Source organism: Crotalus tigris, unplaced genomic scaffold, assembly GCF_016545835.1.
Source record: "Crotalus tigris isolate CLP2741 ecotype Arizona unplaced genomic scaffold, ASM1654583v1 scf7180000017592.2434428, whole genome shotgun sequence".
NCBI lineage: Eukaryota > Metazoa > Chordata > Lepidosauria > Squamata > Viperidae > Crotalus > Crotalus tigris.
This window is the reverse complement of record NW_024096498.1, coordinates 222,889-239,269: the sequence shown is the minus strand read 5'-3', so window position 1 is coordinate 239,269 and position 16,381 is coordinate 222,889. Positions and strand designations below refer to the sequence as shown.

General features: G+C 57.1%; 1 protein-coding gene across 1 annotated transcript; it reads right to left on the bottom strand.

The window, feature by feature from the left end:
* Positions 1-4,079: 4,079 nt before the first annotated feature.
* On the bottom strand, positions 4,080-15,088 carry LOC120317823 (zinc finger protein 398-like). Its single transcript, XM_039364732.1, has 6 exons — positions 14,935-15,088; positions 11,727-12,113; positions 10,623-10,752; positions 8,716-8,832; positions 7,137-7,247; positions 4,080-6,698 (listed from the first exon to the last, which is right to left on the bottom strand). The coding sequence occupies exons 1-6, from the start codon at positions 14,956-14,958 to the stop codon at positions 5,362-5,364; spliced, it is 2,106 nt and encodes a 701-aa protein (XP_039220666.1). The 5' UTR covers positions 14,959-15,088; the 3' UTR covers positions 4,080-5,361.
* Between the last annotated feature and the right edge of the window lie 1,293 nt (positions 15,089-16,381).

The following is a 16,381-nucleotide window of genomic DNA, read 5'->3' as shown; positions in this document are numbered from 1 at the left end:
TTCTAGTCCCGCCTTAGGCATGAAAGCCGATTGGGTGACTTTTGGGCCAATCACCAGGAGACGGTGAGTTCTAGTCCCGCCTTAGTCATGAAAGCCGATTGGGTGACTTTGGGGCCAATCACCAGGAGACAGTAAGTTCTAGTCCCATTTTAGTCATGAAAGCCGATTGGGTGACTTTGGACCAATCACCAGGTGACCGTGAGTTCTAGTCCTTAGGCGTGAAAGCCAGCTGGATGACTTTGGGCCAGTCCCCAGGAGACAGTGAGTTCTAGTCCCACCTTAGGCATGAAAACCAATTGGGTGACTTTCGGCCGATTACCAGGAGACAGAGAATTCTAGTCTCGCCTTAAACCAGCGGTTCTCAACCTGTGGGTCGGGACCCCATTTGGGGTCGAACGACCATTTCACGGGGGTCGCCAAACAACGCAGTCCGCCATTTTCCCCCCCTTTTCCTTAGCTGTGCTACTCCCTTTTATTCTATTGGCTTTCCAAAGCCAATAGGAATGGTCCAGGCTGTCTCTGCCCTGCTGAGCCCGCCAAAAGTCCCAGTCTGCAAACGGTGCTGCAAGTTGTCTGCAGCGAAGGCGAGCTGTCTGGAAGCTTCCACCCCTCCCTGCTGAGCAACTACTAAAAGTGGAAGGAAAAGAGGGCCAGGGGTGGGAGGTGGGAGGCCGGCGGGCACAGGGAGGGTTGCTGGTGCGCGTGGGGCGCGGCGGGTGCCTCACCTCCCTTGGGGGGGGCCAGCTGGGGGCCCAGCCGGTGGTCGGCCTGCGCCGTCTCTGCCGCTTGCCAGCTATGCCTCGGCCGGCGCAGGGGGCGGTACCACGCATGTGTGGCGCTCCCGGGCAGGGAAAGTCCTCGACTTACGACCGGTTGGGTAGTCCTTGACTTACGACCGGTTGGGGGGCCGCGGCATTAAAAAGGTTGAGAACCACTGCCTTAAACCATAAAAATGATATGGGTAACTTGGGGCCAACGACCAGGAGTGGCGCAAAGTCACCTGGCCAGCTTTCGTGTCTAAGGCTTTACTAGAAATCACCATCTCCTGGTGACTGACTTTCATGGCTTAGGTGGCACTAGAAGTCACCGTCTCCTGGTAACCGACCCAAAGTCACCCAGCTGACTTTCGCATCTAAGATGGGACTAGAATTCACAGCCACCTGCTTTCTAGTCTGGTGCCTTAACCACTAAACCAGTGGTTCTCAACCTGTGGCTCGGGACCCCATTTGGGGTCAAACGACAATTTCACGGGGGTCGCCAAACAACGCAGTCCGCCATTTTTTTCCCCTTTTCCTTAGCTGTGCTACTCCCTTTTATTCTATTGGCTTTTGAAAGCCAATAGAATAGACTCTCTTGAATAGAGTCTAATTCTATTGGCTTTCAAAAGCCAATAGGAATTGTCCAGGCTGTCTCTGCCCTGCTGAGCCTGCCAAAAGTCCCATTCTGCAAACGGCGCTGCACCAGTTGAGTAGTCCTCAATTTACGACCGGTTGAGTAGTCCTCGACTTACAACCGGTTGGGAGTCGCGGCATTAAAAAGGTTGAGAACCACTGCACTAAACCAAATGGTCTCCTCCTCCATACATTTCCCCCCTTGATTGTAGCCAAAGTATGTGTGTGTGTGTGATACCGGAAGCAGTGGGAGTTCTGTCAAAAAAAAAAAAAAAAAAGCTGAAAGGGTTGAAAAAAAGATTTGTGTAGGAAGATCTGCCTTGCCCGGGAAAAATGGATGCCCAATGTCGGCTTGGTATTCCACGTAGGACAATTTATTTTTGTCCACGCCGTGTAAGCGAACCCCTCGTTCGCTACGTGGTACCGTTTTGCCGAAAAGTGAAAATTTTAAGTGCCGGTTTTCAACAAAACCTTTTGTCGAATGTGGTCGTGCCCGTGAAATGCTGCAAATAGCTGTCGACGCCGCCACGTTGCCGAGGGCGCGGGGCCACGCACGGGTGCTGTTGCCGGAACTTTGGATCCGAGTCGTACGTTCCCTTCTCGAGGCAGGTTGTAACTTCCAACGGCTGCTCTGCGACTTGTCGTACGTTGAGGATTAACCTGTATCGGGGCCTTAGGAAGCCGTGCCTCGCTGTTTTGGCCAACAGACAGAGAATGGAGCAGGGATAGGCTTGCTAGCATTTGGTTAAGTTGAGGGTTAGAGTTTCCAGAGCACTTTCTCCCACCCATACACCGCTCCACAGTGCCTGTAATTTTGGGATGCCTGGGAATGAGGTGAGAACCGGGGCCGATAATCCCTTCATGCCAGAATATTGGATGGACAATCTAGCTTGCTCGCGCACGGCTTCAGAACGACTTACCACGTTATATCCAAAGGGGGGGGGATATTTATCGTTTATTAATGTCTCTTCGGTGTTTCTTTGCTTTAAAAATCTCAAAGGTGTTTGTAACAAAAACACGGGAGACCATTCGCCCCAATCTGCCCCGGAAACCCTCACAAACTTTAAAGATTGCACAGATTTCAACTCCCAGAACCCCCCCCCCAGGTTTTTTTTTTTGACAACACAGGTAGTCCTCGACTTAACGACCACAACCGGGGCCGATATTTCCATTGTTAAGCAAGACAAGTATTGAGCTTCACCCCGTTTTACAATCTTTCTTGCTACAGTACCGTATATGCCGGCGTATAAGACGACTTCCAGAAGCGCTAAACTCGGCACCAAAGATGGGGGTCGTCTTATACGCCGGAAATACTGGTAGTTTCCGGCATATAAGACGTTCTAGGAATGCAGCTCAGCAATAAAGACGGTCGTCTTATACGCCGGGTCGCCTAATACGCCGGCATATATGGTAGTTACGGCAGGGGCCTTCAAACTTGGCCCTTTGATGACTTGTGGACTTCCAACTCTCAGAATTCTGGGAGTTGAAGTCCACAAGTCACCAAAGGGCCATGTTTGAAGAGACCCCCTCCCCAGGAATCAATGCCGTTGTTAAGTTAGCAACACAGCTGTTGTGAATCTTTTTCTGATTTCTTATTCATTCACCCATTCATTTAATGATTTAGAAAATTTCCCGCCCATCTTGTAACCGACAACTCCGACTTTGCTGGTCAGGAGGTCACAAAAGGAGGCCCATATGACCCCGGAACACTGCCACTGTTACGAGTCTGTGGTCGAGTGTCTGAATTCTGATCCCGTGACCATGGGGATGTTGCGATGGTCGTGTGAAAAACAGTCACGAGTGTTTTTTCAGTACCGTTTTAATTTTGGAGTCACTAAACCAGCAGTTCTCAACCTATGGGTCGCGACCCCATTTGGAATCGATCGACCATTTCACGCGGGTCACCAAGCAAGGCTGCCCGCCATTTTTTTCCCCTTTTCCAGTGGGTGCCTTACCTCCCTTGGGCTGGGCCAGCTGGTGGCCCAGCCGGTGGTCGGCCTGCTCCGTCTCTGCCGCTTGCTAGCTACGCCTCAGCCGGCGCAGGAGGTGACACCACGCATGTGCGGTGCTCGCGGGCAGGGAAAGTCCATGACTTACGACCGGCTGGGTAGTCGACTTACGACCAGCTTAGTCCTCGACTTACAACCAGTTTGGTCCTCGACTTACAACTGGTTGGGGGTCGCGGCATTAAAAAGGTTGAGAACCACTGCACTAAACCATGGGTCGGCAACCCACAGCTCCAGAGCCGCATGTGGCTCTTTGAGCCTTCTCCTGTGGCTCCCAGTCCTCCATTTGCAGAAAGAGAGAGACAGAGACAGAGGCACTTGCGCTTCCCTTCTCTCTCCTCTCTCTCCCTGTGTGTGTGTGTAAAAAAGAGAATGGCCTCACACTGTTTTCCAACAAGCTGACAAGCTTATTGGGCGGGGCTCCTGCCTTTGCTGCATCTCTGCAGGAAGCAGCAGAAAGCAGCAGCTCTCTCTTTCTGACACACACACACACACACACACACACACACACACACACACACACACACACTGAGTGGGGGAAGAGGACTGGCAGACCAAGGGCAGGAGAGAGCCAACCCAATAAGAATGTCAGCTTGTCAGAGAACAGCGTGAAGCCAGCTTGCCAGTTGAGCAGATCACCAAGGGGGGGGGAGGAAAGAGAGAGGGAGAGAGAGAACTCATGCACAGCAGCTTCTATTTCTTTTTAATTAAACTCTTCAATCAAGCCCCCCCCCTCTGGCGCACGCATGTGTGCGCATGAGTTTTGCGGCTCCCAGTGTTTTCTGTGGGAAACGGATCCAACTGGCTCTTTGAGTGTTTAAGGTTGCCCCCCCCCCGCACTAAACGGATTACCTGTAGTGCAGTTGGATTTAAGCCAGCGAGAGCCTAGTATGGAAGTGGGTTGGGGGTCTCGGCTTACGAGTGCAGCCTTGGGGGTCCCTTGCCGAGCTCTGGGTTTTTTTGGGGTGGGGGAGGATTTTCAGGGCTGGAGAAAATGACGTCACGGCTACCTCCTGGTGAGAAAGAACTTGGAGAGGCGGAGCAGAATGCGAGATTTTGCGTCCCTGTCCGTCGGCGTCTCGGCAACGAAACGTACTGAATGGAAAACCGCAGCCGGGCCTTCGGCGAGAGCGTTTTGGCGTAGGGTGGCACCGGCAGGAAACCGGTGAACCAGGAGCTCGACAACACAGCTCGATTGACAGCAGCAAAATAAGGAAGGAGTGGCCAGCTTCTGCGACCAGAGAGGGCAGAACTGTTCCGAAGTTTGGCCACGGACAGCTATCCTGCGTGGCCCTCCGGAGAAAGAGAGGCAGGCAGCAGGAGACAATCAATTCCAACTTTCTGGCTGTCTTTTGTGGGTTGGGTTTTTTTTGAGGAGGGGGCTGGTTCAGCCCCTGAAAAGTTTGCAGCACCCTCCGTACCAAAAGTGTTTTCAAATGCTCCTCTGATCGTCTAGCGGAGGGTGCGGAAGGCGAAGCCAGAAAATCGGAGGCAGGCACGACCACCTCGGGGGTCAGTGTCTTTCTTACCCCGCAGGCGAGGAAACCCTGGCCTCGGGGTGTAGCTGCACACCCACTCCAGCGGGCTGGCCTCCCGTGCTGGGACCAAGAAGGTAAGTGGGCACGATCGCATTTTAGTCGCGATTTTTTTTTTGTTTTGTTCCGTTTTTGTTTCGTTCGGCCAGGATTCGCAGCTCCTCCGATGACAGTGCAGGACGGCGAGAGTCTTTGGGGCAGCCGTTTCGATCAAAAAGAAATATTTCAGAGAACTGGTGTCTTTTGATGGCTGGCAGCTGGGCTTGTCCGCAGGACGAGAGCCTGCCCCCACCCGGTCCTGATCAGCAAGCAAGAAGGAAGCCTCCCCGCAGGGAGAGAAGCAGCATCGAAGGCCTCAGCCGACCCACCAGGGTGCCGATTCTAGCGCAGCGGTTCGTTTGGCGTAGAAGACCACCTCGTGGCCCAGCTTCAAGTTCCACTGGGTGGGTTGGCCTCCAAGAGAGGGTCCTGCTCCATGGGGTTGATGACTGGCAGAGCAGGCCCAGACGGTAGCGGCGGCGGGGGCAGCTGCTCCCTGTGCATGCGCAGATGTTGCTTGAGGGACTGCTTGTAGCGGAAGTGCTTGCCGCAGTGTGGGCAGGCGTAGGGGTTCTCTCCCGTGTGCATACGCTGGTGTTCCAGCAGGTACTTCCGGCGGGCAAACGTCTTGAGGCATTCGGTGCAACGGTGGCGCCTCTCGCCGTTGGCGTGGCTGGCCTGGTGGCTGAGGAAGGCCTGGGCGTGGCCGAAGCTCTGCCCGCACTCCCGACAGGAGTAGAGCTTAGCCCCGGCTTGGTGGACGCTGCTTTGGTGTTTGACCAAGTGGTGGGCCCGCACGAAGCGCTTGTCGCACTGCCCGCAGCGGTACGGCCGCTCGCCGGTATGGATGCGGTAGTGGTTGGTCAGCTTGGACTTCTCGGCGAAGCGCTTCTCGCACTCGGGACACTGGTAGGGCTTCTCCCCCGTGTGGGTGCGGGTGTGGTCGTCCAGGTGCTGCTTCCGAATGAAGGTCTTGCTGCACTGGGGACACTGGAAGGGGCGCGGCCGCTCGCGGTGGGTCTTCTGGTGGACCACCAGGCTGGACTTGCGGTTGAAGGCCTTGTGGCACTCCGCGCACTGGTGCGGCCGGTCGGCGTGGACGGCCTGGTGCCGCGTCAGCTGGGCCTGGTGGCTGAAGCCGCAGCCGCACTCGGAGCAGACAAAGGGGCTGTCGCTCTTCCCCACGGCATGAGTCTTCTGGTGGATCAGCAGGCTGGTCTTCAGCCGGAAGCTTTTCGGGCAGAGGGAACAGGCGTGCGGCCCTCCGGCCGTTTCGGAGACGGGCACCTCGCCGAAGCTGCCATTACTCTCCGGGCACAGGTAGGTCTCGGGGATCTGGGGGAGCCCGGATTCAGTCACCGGCCTGACCCCTTCCCCGTACCCTTCCTCTCCTGCGGGAACCCTCGGGGGCAAGGCAAACCCCTCCGGACCCTTGAAGCATCTCGGCTGTCCTTCCTTTAAGCAGGTCGCTGGTGGGGCAGCCTCGGGATCCGGGCAGGTTCTCTCACTGGGGTGGGGTGGCTTTTGGGTAGGAGTAGGAGGGGTAGGAGGAGTAGGAGTAGTAAGAGGAGGAGGGACAGGTTGACTCTGCAGGCAGCTTTGCCGCTGGCAGCATCGGGGCACCTGGAAGACCTCGTCGCCGGGAGCTGAAGGGAGCCGGGCGGGAAAGGCCTGTTTCAAACTTTCTTGGAGCCGCTGTTCCTCGCTTTTGACCGGTGTACTCTCCTCTGGAGGGGGGGGGGGAAGAAGCAGGGGGGAGGGAACAGCCTGAGTTAGAGCTTCTTTGCAGAAAGGGGCGGAAACTGGCGCCGTTGCAATCTCACACACACACACACACACACACACACATACACACCCTTGAAAGAATCCAAATCAATCCTTAAATGGAGAGATTCTGGAGCGGACGTGGATCGGGGAGGCCGGCAAACGTCTCGGAGGCACGTGGCTCAAGGTTGGCCACTTAAAGGCAGGTGGACCTCGACTCCCAGAATCCCCCCGCCAACCCGCTTGAAGAGAGAGGCACTCACTCCCAGAATCCCCCTGTCCGCAAGCTTTTCAGAGAGAGAGGGGGACTCACTCCCAGAATCCCCCTGCCCGCAGTCTTTTCAGAGAGAGGGCGTCTACCATTTTTTTTAAAGGAAGCTAGCCCTGCAGGTCACACTCACCGTAGCCGACGGGGGCCGGGATCTCCCTCTCCAGATTCCACTTCCCGGGACCGGCAGATTCCTCCTGCTTGATCCAGGAGAAGAGATCGTCTTTGGAAGCCAACGCTTCGGCTGTTGGGGAAGAGGATCACAGGGTGGGTACCGACGGAGGAGAACATGTCTAGCTCGGGGTTCGAGGGAGAGGTCCCCGCCGCCTCTCTTGAGCTGGGTGGTCTCCCGGTAGACGTTTCGCGACCCAACTAGGGAACGTCATCCGGGCTGGAAAGAAGGAGAGGAGGAGGGGGAGGATTGTGGGGTCCTTGGCGTTCTCTGAGCTTGACTGGTTTCCTTGCAGACGTTTCGCGACCCAACTAGGGAACGTCATCAGTGCTAGAAGGGAGGAGGCGGCGGAGGACAGTGGGGTCCTTGGTGCTCGCCAAGTTTGGTGGGTTTCCTTAAAGACGTTTCATGATTCAACTAGGGAACGTCATCAGTGCTAGAAGGGAGGAGGAGGCGGACAGTGGGGTCCTTGGTGCTCGCCAAGTTTGGTGGTTTTCTTAAAGACGTTTCATGATTCAACTAGGGAACATCATCAGTGCAAGAAGGGAGTGGAGTATGTGGAGAGGAGGAGGAGGAGGAGAAAAACAAGGACTGTGGGGTCCTCGGACTCTCTCAGCTGGCTGGTTTCCTTACAGACGTTTCACGACCCAACTAGGGAACGTCATCAGTGCTAGAAGGGAGGAGGAGGAAGGACGGACTGTGGGGTCCCTGGTGCTCTCCGAGCTGGGTGGTTTCCTGGCAGACGTCTCGTGACCCAACTAGGGAACGTCATCAGTGCTAGAAGGCAGGAGGAGGAGGAGGAGGAAGATAAGGCCTGCGGGATCCTCAGACTCTCTTAGCTGGCTGGTTTTCCTTGCGGACGTCTCACCACCCAACTAGGCAACCCATCCTCAGCGCTGGAAGGGAAGGGAGTAAGGATACGGTCTCTTCTCACCTCCCTCCTTTTGTAGCACTGAGCACGTTACCTAGTTGGGTCACAAAACGTCTGCAAAGGAAACATCTCCCGCCTCCCCCCATCTCCAAGCTCAGAGAGCACCGAGGTCAGTTTCCCAAAGGCCGCCGGACAGCCAGAGGCGTCCCGGAGGGGGAAGCCTAGCGACGGGTGCGAATCTCGCCCCTGGAATGTTTGGGAGAGGAAAAAAGGACGGCGGTTTCCAGGCTTAAGAGACCCAGGCCAGTAGGTAGCCCCCTCACCTTTATGACCTGTCTCTAGGGGACCCCCGATTAACGCAAGGTACCCCGTACTCGGTCCGCAGTGGGAAGGGGAGGCAAGGTCCGGTCCTAGCGCTTCCAGTTTCCTGCAAAATCCAGCCAGGCAAACTATCCTGATCGGGGTCAGACTAGAAGACCTCCGAGGCCCCTTTCGGCCCTAAGAGTCTAGGATTCTTGCCTCCCTTGCACCCTTTTCTCTGGGGTTGAGTGGGGGGGGGAGTAAAACGGGGGCTCGGAAGAACGACCGGAGACGATCAAACCGGGATTTTAAAAACCAACCGAGATCGGGAGGGACAATGGCGGAGCGAGACCCCGCGTTTTCACGCACCTGTCTTGGGCGCCGCGGGGAGCCCCTTTCCGCCCCCCGGGGGCTGATCTGCCACGTGGGGCGCTCCCCCCGGAGCCGCCTGTGGAGGGAGGAGGTCGGCTCGGGCCATGGCGGAGTCTGGAAAAGGGAAAGAAAGAGGAGAGGGTTAGCCGAGACGTTTCAGGAGCGAACGAGAGAGAGAGAGAGAGAGAGAGAGAGAGAGAGAGAGAGGGAGAGAAAGGGGGAGAGAGAGAGAGGAGTGACAGAGAGAAGAGAGGGAGAGGGAAAGAGAGAGAGGGAGATAGAGGAGTGACAGAGAAGAGAGGGAAAGGGAGAGGGAAAGAGGGAGAGAAAGAGGGGGAGGGAAAGGGGGAGAGGGAAAGAGAGAGAGAGAAAAGAGTGACAGGAGAGAGAAAGAGGGGGAGGGAGAGAGAGAGAGAGAGGACAGAGAAGAGAGGGAGAGAAAGGGGGAGAGGAAAAGAGAGAAAGAGAGAGAAAGAGAGGGGGAGAGGGAAAGAGAGAGAGAGAGGAGTGACAGAGAGAAGAGAGGGAGAGAAAGAGGGGGAGAGGGAAAGAGAGAGAGAGAGAGAGAGTAGCCCAAAGTCCCCCAGCTGGCTTTCCTGCCTAAGGTGGGACTAGAACTCACCCTCGCCTGGTGATTGGACCAAAGTCACCTAACAGGCTTTCATGCTTAAGGCAGGACTAGAACTCCCAGTCTCCTGGTGATTGGCCCAAAGTCCCCCAGCTGACTTTCCTCCCTAAGGCGGGACTAGAACTCACCATCTCCTGGTGATTGGCCCAAAGTCACCCAGCTGGCTTTCGTGCCTAAAGCGGGACTAGAACTCACCCTCGCCTGGTGATTGGCCCAAAATCACCCAGCCGGCTTTCATGCCTAAGGCAGGACTAGAACTCCCAGTCTTCTGGTGATTGGCCAAAAGTCACCCAGTTGGCTTTCCTGCCTAAGGCAGGACTAGAACTCACCCTCGCCTGGTGATTGGCCCAAAGTCACCCAGCTGGCTTTCCTAACTAAGGCGGGACTAGAACTCATCCTCTCCTGGTGATTGGCCCAAAATCACCCAGCTGGCTTTCACGCCTAAGGCAGGATTAGAACTCACCCTCGCCTGGTGATTGGCCCAAAATCACCCAGCTGGCTTTCTTGCCTAAGGCGGGAATAGAACTCACCCTCTCCTGGTGATTGGCCAAAAGTCACCCAGTTGTCTTTCATCCCTAAGGAGCGACTAGAACTCACCCTCGCCTGGTGATTGGCCCAAAGTCACCCAGCTGGCTTTCCTAACTAAGGCGGGATTAGAACTCACCCTCGCCTCGTGATTGGCCCAAAATCACCCAGCTGGCTTTCTTGCCTAAGGCGGGACTAGAACTCTCCCTCGCCTGGTGATTGGCCCAAAGTCCCCCAGCTGGCTTTCATGCCTAAGGCGGGACTAGAACTCACTGTCACCTGGTGATTGGACTAAAGTCACCCAGCTGGTGACTTTTTCACCCTTACGATCCTCACAGCACACACACACACACCTACACACACACAGAGTGGTCCCATGATCGAAACCCAGAAACCTGGCAACCAACTCCTATTTACGACGGTTGGTTTGTCCCGTCTCTGGTCCTCTTTTTTGCGCCGTTCCGACAACGCGGACGAAATGTAAGGGCCAACAGCGATTCGCGTCAGCCGCGTGGGAAGGCAAGGTCGTAAACGGGGTAAGGTTTACCGAACGACGGTCTCCCTTAGCGACGCCAATTTTGGGCGCTGGGAACAATCCACAGCCTGCAGCGGCATCCCCGAAACTTCCCTAGTTTGGCGAGGGGAGAGGGTTCCACTTCTGCGGACCGGTAGCGGGCCGTGGCTCGTAGGTTGCGGACCCCGGACCCAAAGGACGGATACGAATTCCCCGTCACGTAAACCCAGCCCTTACCCAACGAGACCAGCGGCTTGTAGTTCCCTCGCGTGATGTTCCGATAAAGTTCCTTCTGCCAGTCCTCCAGCTGGGCCCATTCCAGGCTGGAAAAATTCACGGCTGCCTCTTCATCAAAGGTCACCGGCACCTAAGAGCAGAGTCTTGAACTCCCAGAATCCCCCAGCCGGCATGGTTTAAAAGGGGAGGACTTCCACTCCCAGAATTCCCAAGTGAGCATGCTTTACAAGGGGAGGACTTCCACTCCCAGAATCCCCCAGCCGGCATGCTTTCAGAGGGGGGGGACTTCGACTCCCAGAATCCCCCTGTGAGCATGCTTTAAGGGGGTGGACTTCGACTCCCAGAATCCCCCAGCCAGCATGCTTTAAAAGGGGTGGACTTCAATTCCCAGAATTCCCCAGTGAGCATGTTTTAAGAGGGGCGGACTTCCTCTCCCAGAATCACCCAGTGAGCATGCTTTAAGAAAGATGGACTTCAACTCCCAGAATCCCCCAGCCGGCATGCTTTAAGAGGGGAGGACTTCCACTCCCAGAATCCCCTAGTGAGCATGCTTTAAGGGGGTGGACTTCCACTCCCAGAATCCCCCAGCCAGCATGCTTTCAGAGGGGGGGACTTCGACTCCCAGAATCCCCCTGTGAGCATGCTTTAAGGGGGTGAACTTCGACTCCCAGAATCCCCCAGCCAGCATGCTTTAAAAGGAGTGGATTTCAATTCCCAGAATCCCCCAGCCAGCATGCTTTAAGGGGGTGGACTTCCTCTCCCAGAATCCCCCAGTGAGCATGCTTTAAGAGGGGCGGACTTCCTCTCCCAGAATCCCCCAGTGAGCATGCTTTAAGAAAGATGGACTTCAACTTCCAGAATCCCCCAGCCGGCATGCTTTAAGAGGGATGGACTTCAATTCCCAGGATCCCCCAGCCAGCCCCGCTAGCTGCGGAACTCTGGGAGTTGAAGTCCAGAAGTCTTAAAACTGCCCCAGGTTGGAGACCCTGCTCTACACAGGACAGAGCGAGGCCCCCCCCCCCGTAACATATACCGCACGGTAGGACGCGCGGCCAAGGCGCCGGCAGAATTCGCACCCGGCGTTCCTTCCCGGGCTTCCTTTACCTTGGGGATCTGCCCCTTCGGACCCAGCGGGAGCCTGAGGATCCAGAAGTTGCGGTTCTTCAGCAGGTTCTCCATGTTCTCCAGGCGGCGCTGGAGCCCCCGGTACTCCTGGATCAGGGCGCCCAAGGCCGCCAGGTGGTTGCCGAGTTCGAGTTCCGTTTTCTCGCAGTCGAAAACCTTCTTCTCGGCGGTGGCCATCCGGCCTTCCAGGTTGAGCAGCCGGGCGGCCGAGGTGTCCACCTTCCGCTCGAGCGCTTGGATGGCGGCCACCACCGTCCACAGGGAGATCTCGGCCGCCGGGTAGATCTCCCGCTCGGCCGATTGGTCGAAAAGGGCGGGAGGCTGGAAGGGCGGGAGGTGCTGGGGCTCCGCCTCCCATTCCCACGCCTGGAAGGAGGAAACGGGGGGGGGAGGTGAGATTAGAACTCGGCACCCGCGCTCGGCGAACCCGCGGCGAAGGGTCGGTTGGGGGGGAAGGTGCCCACGGGGGTCCTCGACTTACGACGGTCCGTTTAGGGATGAAAATTCAGGCTACTGGCTCTGTCCTTGATGTACGACGGTTCGTTTAGTGACGGTTTGAAGTTATGAGGGAAAAAAACGATTTAGGACCGTTTTTTTCGCACTTACGACCCTCGTCTCCCGATCAAAATTCAGGCCAAAGGCTCATAGAGGTGGTTCTCGACTTACGACGGCTCGTTTAGTGACGGTTTGAAGTTATGAGGGAAAAAAACGATTTAGGACCGTTTTTTTCGCACTTACAACCCTCATCTCCCGATCGAAATTCAGGCCAAAGGCTCATAGAGGTGGTTCTCGACTTACGACGGCTCGTTTAGTGACGGTTTGAAGTTATGAGGGGAAAAAACGATTTAGGACCGTTTTTTTCGCACTTACGACCCTCGTCTCCCGATCAAAATTCAGGCCAAAGGCTCATAGAGGTGGTTCTCGACTTACGACGGCTCGTTTAGTGACGGTTTGAAGTTATGAGGGAAAAAAACGATTTAGGACCGTTTTTTTCGCACTTACAACCCTCGTCTCCCGATCGAAATTCAGGCCAGTGGCTCATAGAGGTGGTCCTCGACTTACGACGGCTCATTTAGGGACAATTTGAAGTTACAAGGAAAAAAAAACAATGGAGGACGGTTTTTCCACACTTGCAATCGTGGTCACCTGATCAAAATTCAGGCCACCGGCTCAGAGAGGTGGTCCTCGACTTATGACGGCTCGTTTAGGGACGGTTTGAAGTTACAAGAAAAAAAAATGATGGAGGACCATTTTTCCACACTTGCAACTGTGGTCACCTGATCAAAATTCAGGCCACCGGCTCAGAGAGGTGGTCCTCAACTTATGACGGCTCGTTTAGTGACGGTTTGAAGAAAAAAACCGATTTAGGAGCGTTTTTCCACACTTATGACCGTGGTCAGCCGATCAAAATTCAGGCCACCAGCTCATATAGTCCTCGACTTACAATGGCTCATTTAGCGACGGTTTGAAGTTACAAGAAAAAAACGCTGTAGGGCTGTTTTTTCGCACTTACGACTGTGGTCACCTGATCAAAATTCAGACGCTTGACAACTGGGTCCTACAGACAGTCCTCCACTTACGACGGTTCGTTTAGTGACCGTTCCAAGTTCCAATGGCCCTGAAAAACGTAACCTAGGGCCCGTTTTTCAGACTTAACGACTCGCGCCTCAACATTCGGGTGCTTGGCAACCGTCTCGTACTTATGACCGCTGCTGCCTCCCGGAGGTGCCGCAATTCCCCCTTCACCAGCCCCTGCCCGATGGGGGCTTTTTCCAGGCCGTCGTGCCGTGCCTTCTGCACACGCTCAGAGGCCCTCTTGTCAAAGGCTGAGTGGACTCTGCACATGCTCAGGAACCCTCTGCACATGCTCGGGAGCCCTCTTGCCCCCACCCCAAAGGCTGTCAAAGGCTTCCTGCCCTCTCCCCAAACGGGGGCTTGGCATCTGGTGCATCGGAGGGGCAAGAGGGTCCCTGAGCATGTGCAGAGTGCACAGCCCCGGGGGGAGGCACGTGCAAAGCCCCCCTTTGGGGAGGGGGCAAGCCGGGAGCAGCAGGCAGGGATCCACTCCCTCCCCCCCCCACAAAGGCTGAGCAGACTCTGCATGTGCTCAGGGACCCTCTGCACATGCTCAGGAGCCCTCTGGCTCCCACCCTCAATGCTGTCAAAGGTTTCCTGCCTTCTCCCCAAACGGGGGCTTTGTGCATCGTGCGTTGGGAGGGGCACGAGGGTCCCTGAGCATGTGCAGAGTGCACGGCCCCGGGGGGGGCATGCGAAAAGCCCCCCCTTTGGGGAGGGGGCAAGCCGGGAGCAGCAGGCAGGGATCCACCCTCCCCCCCACAAAGGCTGAGCAGACTTTGCATGTGTTCAGGGACCCTCTGCACATGCTTAGGAGCCCTCTTGCCCCTGCCCCCAACGCCTTCCCAAATGAGGCTTCCTGCCTTCCGCAGGGGCTGCCATCCCCCCAGGAGACCCTCCCCCAAATAGGGGCCCTCTGACAGCCCCCCCCAAGATGGATCCCGCCTGCTGCCCCCACCCACTGCCCTCTCCCCAAATGGGGGGCTAGGGCTGTGCCCTCTGCACATGCTCAGGAGCCCCCTGGCCCACCTACCCACCCCCTCAATGCTGTCAGGACCCTCTCCCCAAATAGGGGCTAGGGTTGTGCCCTCTGCACATGCTCAGAAGCCCCCTGGCCCGCCCAGCCACCCCCTCAATGCTGTCAGGACCCTCTCCCCAAATGGGGGGCTGGGGCTGTGCCCTCTGCACATGCTCAGGGGCCCTCCGGCCCATGCCCACAATGGGGGGGCTTTTGTGCATGGTGCCTCGGGAGGGTGGGGCCAGAGGGTCCCTGAGCAGGTGCAGAGTGCAATCACCCTTTGGGGCGTGCAAGGGGAGGGGGGGGCAGCCGGGATTCCTTCCTTCCCCCACTCCCCTCCCCTCCTCCAACCCGCCAATGCTGTCAAGGCTGCAGGTGCTGGGGGACCCTCTGCACATGCTCAGGAGCCCTCTTGCCACCACCCCCCCTTTCATGGGGAGGGGGGGTTTCAGGACTCCCCCAAAGAGGCAGCAGCCCAGCTGGGGTTTCTGGGGCCCCCCTTGCAAAAGCCAAGCAGGACCCCTCCCCCTCTTTGGCCCTCCCCTCCTCCCTCCTCCCTCCCTCCCCGGTGGGGGGGGCACTGCTGACCCTCACCTGGGCAGGCGCCCACTCAGCCATGGCCGATGCCCGCTAGCTTGCAGCTCCCGCGCATGCGCCCTTTCTCCCCCACCTTCCCCGGGCTCGGCTCCACCGCAGGCGAGCCTGGGCGCCAGCCGGAGGAAGGTCGCGCGTGCGCACACCGCCGACGCAGCGACCCCTGCAGGCGGGAGGAGCCTGGGCGCAAAGGACGGGCAAAGCCGGGCTGGGCCGCGCGTGCGCACACCGCCCACGCAGCGACCCCTGCAGGCGGGAGGAGCCTGGGCGCAAGGGACGGGCGAGCCGGGCTGGGTCGCGCGTGCGCACGCTACCGATGCAGCGACCCCTGTAGGCGGGAGGAGCCTGGTCGCAAGGGACGGGAGAGCCGGGCTGGGTCGCGCGTGCGCACACCGCCGACGCAGCGACCCCCCCCCTACAGGCGGGTGGAGCCTGGGTGCAAGGGGCGGGCAAAGCCGGGCTGGGTCGCGCGTGCGCACACTGCCGACGCAGCGACCCCTGCAGGCGGGAGGAGCCTGGGCGCAAAGGACGGGCGAGCAGGGCTGGGTCGCGCGTGCGTACACCGTCGACGGAGCGACCCCTGCAGGCGGGAGGAGCCTGGGCGCAAAGGACGGGCAAGCCGGGCTGGGCCGCGCGTGCGTACACCGCCGACGCAGCGACCCCCTGCAGGCGGGAGGAGCCTGGGCGCAAGGGACGGGCGAGCCGGGCTGGGTCGCGCGTGCGCACACCGCCGACGCAGCGACCCCTGCAGGCGGGAGGAGCGCGCGGCCCCCTAGCGGAGACAAAGCGAAGCAATATATATATTTTATATATATAAAATATATTTATATATATATAATATGTAATAAATATAAATTATTTATATTCAGAATGGAGTCCTCGGTTTATGACAACCCCCTCCCCAATGTGTGTCACTAAGCGAGACGCGGGGGCAGCGAGTTCGGCCTTTCTTGCTGGGGTCGTTAAGCGAAGCACACTGCCCTCGTTAAGCGAGACACACACCCCGGTCGTGACAGGAATCTCGCTCGTCGCATAGGTCTCCCGTCGGTCCCCGGGAGGCTGCGACCGTCACAACTCCGAGTCGCTTAGCAAGCCTTCTGAATTTGGATCGCCTGACCGTGACGGTCGTTAAGTGGGACTGCTCGCCATAAGTCTTTTTTTTGGGGGGGGGGTCCCAGTGCCGGCGTTCCTTCCGTCACTAAAGGGAAAGAAGCTTCATCAGTTCTGACAGGATGATGGGAGGGGATGCCCCGGATTCATTCTTTCTTTCTTTCTTTCTTTCTTTCTTTCTTTCTTTCTTTCTTTCTTTCTTTCTTTCTTTCTTTCTTTCTTTCTCTTTCTTTCTCTTTCCTTCTCTTTTCCCCTTCCTTCTTTCCTCTTTTTCCCTATTTCCCCTCTCCCTTGTCTCTTTCTCTTTCTTTTTTTCTTTCCTTCTTTCTTTCTCTCT

What these genes read in the sequence shown, in the direction of transcription:
- LOC120317823 (XM_039364732.1), bottom strand. Translation starts at nt 14,958, where the DNA reads ATGGCTGAGTGGGCGCCTGCCCAG. An exon ending in CTGAGTGGGCGCCTGCCCAG is followed by an intron (nt 12,114 to 14,934) that starts GTGAGGGTCAGC and finishes TCCTCCTTCCAG; the next exon opens with GCGTGGGAATGGGAGGCGGA. An exon ending in CAAGCCGCTGGTCTCGTTGG is followed by an intron (nt 8,833 to 10,622) that starts GTAAGGGCTGGG and finishes TCCCTTTTCCAG; the next exon opens with ACTCCGCCATGGCCCGAGCC.